Below are 12,824 nucleotides of genomic sequence, written 5' to 3' on the forward strand. Positions count from 1 at the left end.
TTGCATTGATAAAGATGTTTCACGGTGGACTGCGATTTTTGTGTAACTGCGTATGTAAGAAATATTTTACTGAGCACGATAAAGTGCTAATTGATATAATTTTTATGAAATTTTATTTTATATTATTGTTGAACCTCAATTGGCACGTTGTAAGTCCCGCTGGGGCTTCAGCTCCTCTTGAAAAATTGCGTGTGAAAAAATACCCTAGAATTTTCAGTCCCCCTAAATTGATTTTGATTTCGTATTCGTCCCCCATTTGAAATTCAGTGTTTAAAAAATGCACTCCAAATCCATCCCTCTTGGTGTTTTAACCTTGGAACAATAGAAATTTTTATCCTTCTTGTTGGAAAAAGTTTCACCGGTGGTGGATTGCAACGATAAAATTATGATTAAAATACGCAATCACCCACAACCAGCCACAACCAGCCGGAAAAAAGGTACAATCAACCAGAAAAAGGTACAACCAGCCAGAAAAAAAGGTAGAACCACCAACTACCACCCAGAAAAAGGTACAACCATCCAAACGGAACCAACAAAGGCTGTAAAGATATTCTTTGGTATATCTTCAAACTGAATGAATAATATTTTTTTCAATCTCTTGTTAGTTACTTTTTTTTTTCTGCTGCAAATTATATTGAAACAGACTTTAGGTTGCAATTCCCAACATTATAGCTTTTTCTTTCCCTTTTTTGGGAGCGGCAAACGGATTTGACGGTGTGATGGTAATCGAGCACTTTTTGCGTTAGTATCTTGGTATTTGTTGTCCAAAATAGCAAGTTGTACCTCCTCCCAGCACTGCAGTGTCTTTTATTTTTATAAGAATTTAGATGCTTTAGCTTTTTCTATGGTTTAAACTAAAATCATTTAATTTAGAACGCGCTAAATTAGAAAAATGAGAGTACTTACTTTCTTGGTATATCTTAAAAAATCCTTCAGTATTTCGGTACGTACGTAACTCTTTTACGCCCCCTCTTTTATAAACTGACAGTTGTGTTGAAAGAGAGATTTCACCTTGAATTTCTTTATTGTTTTGTTATTAAGACACCAAGCACATGACTGGCTTCTTTTAAATAATTTCTGGATAACCCTTTGCCCCAAAGGTTGGTGCATGTTAGTAGACTTGGGTGTTGATTGTGAGAACTTGTTGGTTTTGTTTGACTTTATTTCTGGTCAACTCCAAATCAGAAAGCCCGTCCAGGAGACTTCCACTGCTGGACTTGACGTTCTGTCTTCCCTAATTAATAGTGGATGTAAGTCTCTCTCTCTTTAGGTTTTGTTGTCCGGCATGTTTTGTTATTACAACCCCCTATTCCCCCTAATTTTCATTATTTTATCATTTTATCAATTTAGTCATTTTCAAAAAAAATATATATATTTTTTATCCTTTTACTTTCTTCTGTTAGCCTATTGTTTTTTTGTTAAAAGTGAACATGAAAAAATAGAAGATTTTTCTTACTTGATCAAAAACTTTACCTTCTGAAACTTTGAACTTCGCTGATATCAAATATATTTTCAGATTGTTTATACCTTTCCGGGATCAGAAGCCATTTTTGAAGAATCCAGAAGCCATTTTTGCTCAATGAAAGATATGAAAAACCTGAAAACACTTTTGAATGAGCACAGTTCATCTCAACGAGGTATTATACTTGTAGTTGTATTTTTCCCTTCAAGAAAAACGTATTGAAATGTGCAAATTGGCAATTTTTCGGAACAGACTTTAGTTCAAATATTAAGGGAAGTAATTTTCGTGGAAATCATTTTTGCGTTGCGAGGATATGAAATGTACTGATTGTACCTTTTTTTGTATGTAATAGTTTAATTCATGTTGATGAAAAGGTAGCAACAAAGGCTAATAAAAATCAACGAGTGGTTGTGGGTGATGTTACCTTTTCTGGCTGGTTGTGGCTGGTTGTTGCTGATTGCGTATTTTAGTATTATCCAATATTTATGACAAGCGAGTATATTAGTCTGGTAACAGCTTACCTTAAGCGATATTATTTAGTTATTTTTATTTATATTTCAATTCACCTTGTCAAAACAGAAAAATACAAACTGACAGAACTTACTAATTGTAACTTTATATACTAGAAAAAGAATTCGTCTACTTTTCTTTGGGATTTCCTGGCAATAATCACTATGGTATTATTCAAGCTTTGACATCAAATTCGTTGTCTAGACATATCTAACTGTTTCTCCAAGGATCCTTCGATAGGGGTTCCTTTATCAAACTTCAAACAAACCGCAGGAAACTTCAAACAAATTATAAACAGCAGGGACTCAATTTTCAAACAAAATAAATCATTTATTTGGCCTAAGGGAAGTAGGCTGTCCTTTTATCCGAACTATTGCTCTTTTTGAGGTTTTAGATTTAATTCGATCAACTAATCTGTGTATATTGAAATTTTTGGTCCAAAAAATGATAGCTTCAATTAATTATTTCAGATTTGGAGTAATAACTTATTACGTATATCGAAATAGTAAAATTACTATTTCGATTAAAGGTTGCACAACCTCTATAAAACTTTAAACAGAATAATCTATTTAAGATTCTACCCAAGGGAGTTTCTCTACACAGTGATCAACTCTCTACTGGATCATAAATACTAGAAATTTTTTAACCTTTTTAAAGGTTTCTTGGGGAATATTTTCGCCTAAAACACCCCCTTCTCACAAAGCCGGTAGGATGTTTTCAGCCGGTGGGGATAAAAATAACGGACTGAAGCTCGATGGGGACTGGTATTCCAATATTTTTTATGGCTGGGATTTAAATTTTTTTGTTTTCAAGTCAGAAAATTCAGTGGGGAGGAGAAAAGTAGCATAATGTTTTGCAGTGAGGATTGGTTTATGTGATTATTTTCAGCGGGGACAAAAATTAGAGGATAATTTTCCACCGGGGACGATATTTTGGACAATTTTTCCGGTGGGAAGGGGTTCCACTGGGTCTGTGAGAATGGGGTGTTTCATCCAATTAAATTTTAGTTTTCCAATAATATTTATCCTGATTGAAGTATAAGTTTTGGCATTCCTTTATACTTTTATATGAAAAAATAAGGTTTCAACAAATATCATATTTGTTTGAAATGAAAATATTTATGCATTTTTATTTAGATAAGTTTTTAGATGAAGCGGATCTGCGAAATTGTGTTTTTGAAGCAACATGAACCTGTATAAGAGCGAACGGAAAGAATCCGAAAAATATTCTAGAAAATTATTGCGTAAGGATTTCTAAGTATATCACGTGATGTCAAATCTGAAGTGATTGTCGTGGGTTTTATTCCACATTTGATGTGGTTATGTTGCTATATACTTTCATAAGATTCTAATAGAAGTGAAAAGGGAAAAAGAAATTTCAAATATATTATTTATAACAACACTAAAAACAGTATGAAATTTTCATATTAAACTGTTTTTAAAAAGAAACTTTTTTATTCTGCTATAGGATAATGTGTCGTATTTTATTCAAAAGTACTTAAAATTTCGTGCATCATACAGAGAGATTTGATGAGGAATGAAATTGAAAATTGAAGAGAATAGAGGTTTGACCTGGCATGATATATTGTTGGTAAATAGCTCTTCAACGGAAGCTTAATTTGAGTTCACTTTTGAAGAAAAACTACTTCCCACTTATTACTGATTTTAAGGATAAGAATTTTCATTCAAAAATTGTGTAAAAAAGTATTTTCATATTAATTTTAAGGCAGTAATAAATACACTTAAATGACAAGTAAGTGTTACATGAATGTTAGACGTTTTATCTTTTATTAAAGAGTATATAGAAGATTTTTCCTACTTGATCAAAAACTTTACCCTCTAAAACTTTGAACTTTTTCGCTGATTTCAAATGTGTTTTCAGATTGTTTATACCTGTCTGGGAGCAGAAGCCATTTTTGAAGAATCAAGAAGCCATTTTTGCTCCATGAGAGATATGAAAAACCTGAAAACACTTTTGAATGAGCTCAGTTCTTCTCAACGAGGTAAGTGTTGTAAGTATTACATGAACGTTAGAAGTTTTATCTTTTATAAAAGAGTATATTGATTATTTGGAAAACTTAAAATGTTTAAGCATGTATCGCGAAGATATATAATTTTTGCGCAGATATGTAATTTCTGCGCAAATATGTAATTATTTTGCGCAACTATGTAATTTCGAGCTGCGCAGATATGTAATCAAATTTCTGCGCAGATATGTAATCAAATTTCTGCGCAGATATGTAAAACGCGATGTTTAAAATTAATGGTATCCCCTTGATAGCTTTTACCATTATCTTTTACCTTTTTTGGACTTAAGTATTTTAGCTAATTCCTATCAAATACAAGAAGTAATATCTTATATAGGCATCAACTTTATGAGAAAAATATATTTTGAACCATTAATTTTTAGCATTGGATGATTGCATGGTTCTTTCAAAGCAGACACGGAAAAGGGCCTTAAATGAAAATAATTATTTTTCTTGTAAGCATCATCTTTATAAGAACAATTATGTATAATTTTTCAACGACTAAGTTTTAGCTTTCGGTGATTGGTTCTTTCAAAGCAAACATGGAATAGCACCTAAAATGGGTGTGACTATTTTTATTATAAGCATCAGCTTTATAAGAATTAAATCGATAACTCTTGATAGACGGTGATACACGTCTTTTTTTTTCAAGAAACACACTTTTAAGAAACATGAGGCTCAGAATGCCTAAAAACTAAGAAACATCTAAGAAACATGCTGAGGCTGAGAATGAGAAAATAACATTATTTAATTCGGTTTTTCATAAGAACCTTCCAATCAAGCTTAATTATGTCAAAAAGTTTACAAACATGTAAGAAACATTTAAGGCTCAAAAGGCCGATTTCTTAAGAAACATTGAGGCTGTTTGGTAAAACTAGTTTCTTAAAAAAAAAAAAACGTGTAAAAGGGTGGTGTCAAAGCCCCGACCGTGAAAAAAAGTTAGTACAGTGTACTAAAAAGGGTGGTGGTCTAATCTTTTGGAAAAAAATCCAAAAATCAAGTTAGTACCCTATGGTCCAGTACACTGACTTGGTACCCCCTGCTAAAATGTATAACATTCTTCAGAATTTAAAGTTCGAGCGAGAATCACAACTTCAATGATCCCACTCTATTTCATTGGATAATTTAATCAAATATAATGGCTTTGCTCGTAGATCGAGCCATCATGAAAGGAAGGGAGTTTTTTTATCATAAATTAGTCCATGTATTGATTGGTAAAGGTAAAGAGAATTTTAGTTTATTTCACTGTAATGTAAAGAAAAGCAATCCATATCTACAAAATCAATAAAGTTTACATAGGTGGGACTATCTCGAGTCGAGGTTCTATCGAAGATCTCATTATATTGTACTTTTTTATTAGGTTGTACCGATAAGAAAAATATAATATCCGAATCTTGTGCTTACCTTGCTAGATGGGTTCACTTTAAAGAATTTGGATACTCTTATTTTTTGAGGTTTCAGCTTAAAGATATTTGTAACATGTTCTCCCTCGTTAACTTTGTAAAAACTACCGTATTTCTTCGAATAAACGCCCTGGGTGCCTTTTTAATTAAAAAATTTAAAACCTCCCATTGAGGGGAGTCTTTATCCTCAGAGAAGGAGCGTGTATTCGAAGGAATACGGTAATTAACGAAAGGTATATACTATTCTACCAAGAGTTGTTTGATTCTCATAAGGTAGTTGCTTATAGGAAAAATTGATATATGCTCATATTGTGCGCCATCCCTTGTTTACTTTGTAAGAACTAATTACCGAAAGGTATATGACCGTCTATCAAGAGTTATTGTTTTGAATCTTATAAAGTAGTTGCTTATAAGAAAAATAAATATGATTATATTATGCACCGTCCCTTGTTTACTCGCAAAAACTAATAACTGAAGGATGTATTACCCTCTATCAAGTGTTATTGCTTTGATTATTATAAAGTATACGCCTGCAAGAATAATAGATATACTCACTTTGAAAAAAACTAATAACCAAAAGGTATACATAATCGTTTTTTGGCAAAAATTAGGGGTTAAATTTCAAAAATTACATAAAAAGTAAATTTGGAACTTATTTTGGATGTGGCAGCAATACAGAAATTCCCTAACAGCAGATTCAAAGTTTTTATTTTCGCGAATTTTGTAAAAAATTTACTGTATTTACCAAAATTAAATCCTTTGATGTACAAAAATGTATCATGAGCTGAAGGGCCACAGCAGAATATTCACGAATAATAATCTCGAGATTCAATTCTATCAAAGTTCTTAAAATACAAAACCCGTCCTGGCCAAAAAAAACTGGCCAATCATATCAGACAGTAGAAATAAAAAACAAAAAAGTCTTGATAGCTTCTAAAAGTAGGGCGTCTAGATTCAGAAACACAATTTTTCCCTCTATCACATATGGTAATATGGGAAAAGATTTTTTATTGTAAAACTTCGAGAAAAAAAGTCGTGCTGAAATTATAACAATTTATAAATTGTGGAAATGAAGTTATAAAACAAAAACTGATACCGCCCCATATTTTCAGCTTTCTCTTAAAATAAACTCACAAAAAAATTTCTCATCTTATTTTAATCCTGCTTTATCACTTTTAATAGTAAGTAATCTTCTATATGGTATATGTGAAAATAATTCAAAAGACCTGATTATATATACTTATAGGTTTAAGGATTTATGATATTTTGATTAACATCAGATAGAATTATTGTGAATGATGCTAATGAATATCCAATTGTGTGAGATACTTGATTTTCATATGGTGTTTGATAAGGATATAAAGTTCTAGAAGTCATGGAAAATTATGCTAGCTAGTTATAGATATATACTGTTTAAAAATCAAAGAGTAAATATTACAGAGTTGGAAAGGTTTTTCATTCCTTTTAGGGATGTCATTTATAGGTCCATTTAATTGTTCTTTGAAGATTTTAATGTACTTTCAACGTCAACCTAACGTGGCCTTAGAATGATGCCAAAAATTATCGACTTAATTTTTCGTGTATGTATCTGCCAGATTTTTCAAAATTAGCAAAAAAAATAAAGGTTCAGCTTTCGATTCAAACATACTTGTAACTGTGCTATTATTTTTAAAATATTTGATATCATTTTCTTTTTTCTTTTAACTATAGTTAACAAAATAAAGGAAACAAAAACACTCTGTCACCATGAAAGACTCAAGAACCTGCTACCTCACAGTCTTCCTTTCGATGATTTATATTGGACAACACCAAGCACATAATCTTGATCCAACCACAGTATACTGTGACCCAATGGAAACAATAAAATACCTTTACAAAGACGGTGATTATTTGATAATTAGCTTGGTACCTTTATCATACCCAAGTTACAAGACAGCTCATCTTATGCTAGCAGAGAGTATTGTTTATTCGGTAGATGAAGCCAACAAACAAATTATGCCTGAAGGAAAATCTTTAGGTTATTATATCTACGATACCGTTGAAGCATATTTATTCGAAACTTTGACAAAGATTCTGTTAAGAGTTATGTTAGACAATGGAATGTTGTATGAATCTCAATTACCAGTTCATACTTGCAGATGTTTGCCACCATTTGATAAACCTATCATTGGAATAATCGGCTCAGAAACTTCACATTCTACAGACTATATCAGCTCTTTTACATCGTTTACAAACTTACCAATCATAAGTTATTGGGCAACTAGTATAGAGTTTAATGATCGTGAACTGTATCCAAGAGTCTTTCGAACCATATCAGATGATGGCCAATTAGCTTTGATACTGGTTGAAGCAATGAAAAAACTTGGAATCAGCTTTGTTAGTATTTTATCCACTGATGAACAATATGGTCGATCTGGGAGACAAGAGTTATTCAAATATCTGAAGAAGGCTGGAATATGTATTGATATTGATATTCAGATCCAATTACCAATGAAACTGAACTTTCCCAAAGAGATGATATCAAATGCTAAGAAAAGAGAAAAAGAACTGGGAGTCAGACAGACGTTTATCATTTTTGCATGGTCTGATATCTCAGCTGCCATTCTCCAAGAAGCTTCAAATCAAAAGTTCCATAATGCGACTTGGATATTAAGCAGTTTCGATAACGTCGCTATTGGAGATTCGATTGATGCAGAGGTCCTTGATGGAGCAATAACTGCAGTTGCTGATTCAGGAATCTACTCAGACTTTTATGAGCATTTCTGGGGACATTTATCATCAAATATGCCTCATGTTTTACCAGAATGGACGTATAAATATGAGAAGAAAATGGGATTAAAGACGGTTATAGAGATGGTTAGTGACATGACTACCAGATACTATCTAGCTGGATATGTTAGAAATGCTGTGTTTGCATATGGGACTTCAGTTACCAGCTATATGAAAGCCAACGAGAGTAATTGTACTGTTGATGCAGTTAATAATGAAAAGTGTGAATTTGATATTAAAGAGTATTTTGAGAATCATTTGAAACATGTCTCATTTAAGGGACTTGAAGATGAGTCTATTGGTTTTAATGAATTCGGTGCTTTGAACTATCCACATTTCAGAGTATATGATATATTCAGAGATCCACAAACTGTCATCAGATTCAAAGAAGTTGCCAGGACTGATAGAGGAGAGTTGATTTACCCTAATAATGGAACACACTGGATTGCAAAAGATATTTATGATCAATCTGAATTGAGAAGCACTTGCTCCAGTGTATGTGGTGCTGGTGAACAACCTTTCTGGGATATTGGTCCAAATTGTTGTTGGATATGTCAAAAGTGTAAACCAGGCTTTGCCAAAGAGAGACAAGGACTTGAACAATGTCATCAATGTCAGTCAAACTACTCCAAAGCTGATGGTAAAGAATGTTTAGTATTTGAAGATGCTCTAATGAGTGATTTCAAAGAAATGTATATTGTTTTTTTGGTGATTACAGTAACTGGTATATGCTTATCTGTAGGCTTAATATTATTGATTATGGCATACAGAACAAGGAGATTTGTACGTGCAATGGATATCAATTTCTCATTATTCCAAATTCACGTTCAACTGGTTTTATTTCTTGTCTCAGTATACGTTGTAGTTGGTGAAACGAATTCTCTACAATGTCATGTTTACTATTTCGTATTAAGCCCTATCTTCACTATGACTTTTTCATTTCTACTTGCTAAATCAGAGAAACTGATATCAATCTTCAACTCGAAATATCGGTTCTCGAAACGCGATCTATTCATCAATAACTCAAAAACCTATTTCGTGATTTTGATCACTATTGCAATTGATGTTTTGATCACATCAGTGGTATATTTGCAACATACAGACCAATTGGTACAAACTGACTATAACCCAAAAACATTACGTAAAGAAGTTTATTGCGTTGGTGGAGATCTAATCTACATCAAGTCTATATATTGCTTCTTGATTCTATTGGTAGCAAGTGTTCAAGCTTTCAGATCAAGGAATTTACCACCACGTTACAACGAATCTAAATCCTTGTTATTTATCATTGTGGCTTCATTTTTGAGCGTCTTTAGTATGAGTTTTATGATGAGATTCCTAATGAAGAAGAAACCATTTGAAGATAAACTATACACAGCTCTTGGGAAATCAATCTCAAATATTTGTATCCTAATCTTCACTTTTTACTTTAAATTTATTGATTATCTGATGCAACAAAAGTTTAGAGGTGGAAGTCGAAGAAGAGGTGGAATAAACTTTGATAACTTTTTGAAGACATATACAGAAGACATGGAAAGACGGAAATCAAGAGCAGCTTTTGAACTGAAATCCGCCTTGAAAGAAATTTCGGGTTGATATGTCTGTTTATATATAGGGTTTAAATGAGTTCTTGTATTTATGAAAAATATAAAATTAATTTTTTAAAGATTTATCTGTATTTCCATATATTCTGCTTCTTGTTATGGAACGAAATGTATGTATAATGCACAGCAGAAAAGTTCTCGGGTGAAACAAGGTATGTCCCAAATATATTTTGCGTGACGGGCACCGCTTCCAATTATTCCTTAACGTTCATATATAGCTCAAAAAAATAATATCAACGAGCGGATTTCGAAAAGTGCTGGGTCAAAAATTTGCATTAAGCCAATCTCAAGATATCAGTCAAAACATTATTTTGAAGTTATAAAATACATCGAAAAAACACGGTTGGTTCGAAACGCAGGAGACAGGACACAGGAGACAGGACACAGGACGCAGGTCATACAAACTACAGACCGGAAAATTGTAACACACTCGTAACATATAATGTATAAAATGTTTCTAAAAACATTATACGCAATGGAAAATTATATATTATACAAAATACGCTATTTAAAAGATTTTTAAATGACAAGCCATCAATCCTAAATATTGACAAAATGACATTTAAATTATGTAAATGATGACGCTAGCACAAAATACAAGGTGTGTACATCAGTTTACAACAAAATGTTTTTTCATGCTCAATAGGATGCTGATGGTGGAATTAGATATAGATTTATATATTTTGAAAACATTAAATGCTCCATGAGAGCTGTTTTAGAGATATGAAAATAGTGACGTCATTTTTCATCAAAAATACGAGATAGGGTATGAAAATATTGATATGTATTAATAAAATACGAACCTTTGACGCTATTTTAGTCAATTTTTGTTATCATACCCAAGGTGATGCAGGAGATATAATGAGATATGATATAGCGATTGTGAAATAGCTATTTTCCTGTTGGGGCTGTTTAAAGATGAGATGAATATTTTTAACACATGTATTTTGTGTATAACATATATGTCACATGTCAATGACATTGAAAAGATAACTGCTACTATACATGCGTGATTTATGTGTAATATATAATACAAGTATTACAGGTCCGTGTTATACACGGCACAAAATGCAAAAGCACGTGGCAAGCATGTGGATAGATTTTGACCTTTAAAAAGATTCTAGACCAATAAAGTAGCTTCAGAATGATATTTCTAACAATTACAAGTGGTTTTCAAACATTTTCTTTGTCTTTTACAGCAATTAAAGCTGACCTGTCGGCACTGACCTGCGTCCTGTGTCCTGCCTCCTGGGTCCTGTGTCCTGCGTTTCGAACCAACCGGAAAAAACATGTCATAAGTAAGATTCAAATAACGTCATTATTGAAAAACAGCGATATATAACTTCAATTTTATTACTGCAATCAACACCAAATTTTGACTGGAGTTGTAAATTAATGATTCTGAAATATTTGTTCAAAAATTTTCAGAAAATTTGAATGACTTCATTTGTTGTCGGGAAAAATTAAAATACATCAAAAAATGCTGACGTCATCATGAATTTTCAATTTTTTTTTTACATGAAATATTTTAGAATCGTTAATTTACATCTCCAGTCAAAATTTTGCTTTGATTGTAGTAAGTTAATCGGAATTATCGCCTTTTTTCAATAATGACGTCATTTAAATTGTCTTTTTGACGTGTTTTTTCGATGTATTTTATAACGTCAAAATTAATTTTTGGCCGATATCTTGAGATTGGCTTGATGTAAATTTTTAACCCAGCACTTTTCGAAATCCTCTCGTTGATACGATTCTTTTGAGCTATATATGAAAGTTAATGAATAATGGGAAGCAGTGTGCGTCACGCAAAATATATTTGGGACATGCCTTGTTTCAACCGAGTTATTTTTGAAAAATTATATAACTCTAACAATGTAATTAATACCGTTCAATACAAACTCCTTTTATTCAATAACTAGAGAAGTTTTTATGTTTAGTACACGTTTTTTTTTATAAGGAACACGTTTATAAGGAACTCGAGGCTGAAAATGGTCCAAAAAATAAGGAATTGTTAAGGAACTGCTCAGGCTGAGAACAAGAAAACAAGTTTTAAGGAACAGTAAGAGATGGTTATCCAAACTTAGCAGCTATGTAAATAAGGAACTCAATAAGGAACTTTGAGGCTGAAATTCTCTGTAAAAATAAGGAACTCAAGGCTCAGAGCAAAGTTAAGGTTCCTTATAAAAAAAAAACGTGTATATATATAAAAAATTAATAACCTTTTCTTAGGGTTGGTCTAAAAAGCAGGGTAGCCAATGGGGTAGCCAATTGGGCTAGGTTATGGGGTACCTCTTTTTGCCTAAACTTTTGAAATCTGAAACCTGTTTAATGTGGAAATAACTATTACAACATCTTGTTAATGATTCCATGTAATAAGATTTAAGATTCCTTTCGAACTTCAGCCACAATAGCCTTTTTTCCAAAGGTACTGAACTTTGTTACTTCTCAAGAGACCTGGCGCCATTTTGTCTTCCTTCTTGGCTTCGTTTGAAAATTTACAGACCCGAATAAAAAATATATACAAAACAGATTTATAGATTTATATAGATTTTATTTATGTTTTTAATTGTTATTTCCGTGAAGCTGTAATTCGATGATAATAGCTTTGGAATCGCCTTTGGGCCATATGATCTCTAATCTTGTCATATCTTAACAATCTTTTGTTATTGAATCTATTATTTAATTTAAATCATGTTTAGATGTTTCAAACAATTAATTCCTTTCAAAATTTTTAAATATGGCAGCTTATAATAGGTACAAAAGGTCTTTTGAAATAGCTCTATTATAATGAAGCTCTATTTCTTACTCCTCGTGCATTAACACGTGGTAATTTATATCTTTGTTTATCTTTGGAATCATACATGATCAATCTAAGTATCAATCAGATTCATGCTCCCTGGTCAGTAAAATGTGGTTCTATGCATTCATTTTCGGTATTTCTATTCTGGTCTGTAAAATATTTAGGTACCCCACAACCTAGCCCAATTGGCTACCCCAATTGGCTACCCTGCTTTTTAGACCAACCCCTTTTCTTACTCTTACAGTTCATT

The 12,824-nt window shown here is 32.2% G+C and overlaps 1 protein-coding gene across 1 annotated transcript; it reads left to right on the top strand.

Moving 5' to 3' along the window:
* Positions 1 to 7,115: 7,115 nt before the first annotated feature.
* On the top strand, positions 7,116 to 9,854 carry LOC136817921 (G-protein coupled receptor family C group 6 member A-like). The gene has a single exon (XM_067074264.1). The coding sequence runs from the start codon at positions 7,148 to 7,150 to the stop codon at positions 9,764 to 9,766; it is 2,619 nt and encodes an 872-aa protein (XP_066930365.1). The 5' UTR covers positions 7,116 to 7,147; the 3' UTR covers positions 9,767 to 9,854.
* Positions 9,855 to 12,824: the final 2,970 nt, after the last annotated feature.

Source organism: Clytia hemisphaerica, unplaced genomic scaffold (assembly GCF_902728285.1).
Source record: "Clytia hemisphaerica strain Z4C2 unplaced genomic scaffold, Clytia hemisphaerica genome assembly, whole genome shotgun sequence".
In the NCBI taxonomy this organism is placed as follows: domain Eukaryota; kingdom Metazoa; phylum Cnidaria; class Hydrozoa; order Leptothecata; family Clytiidae; genus Clytia; species Clytia hemisphaerica.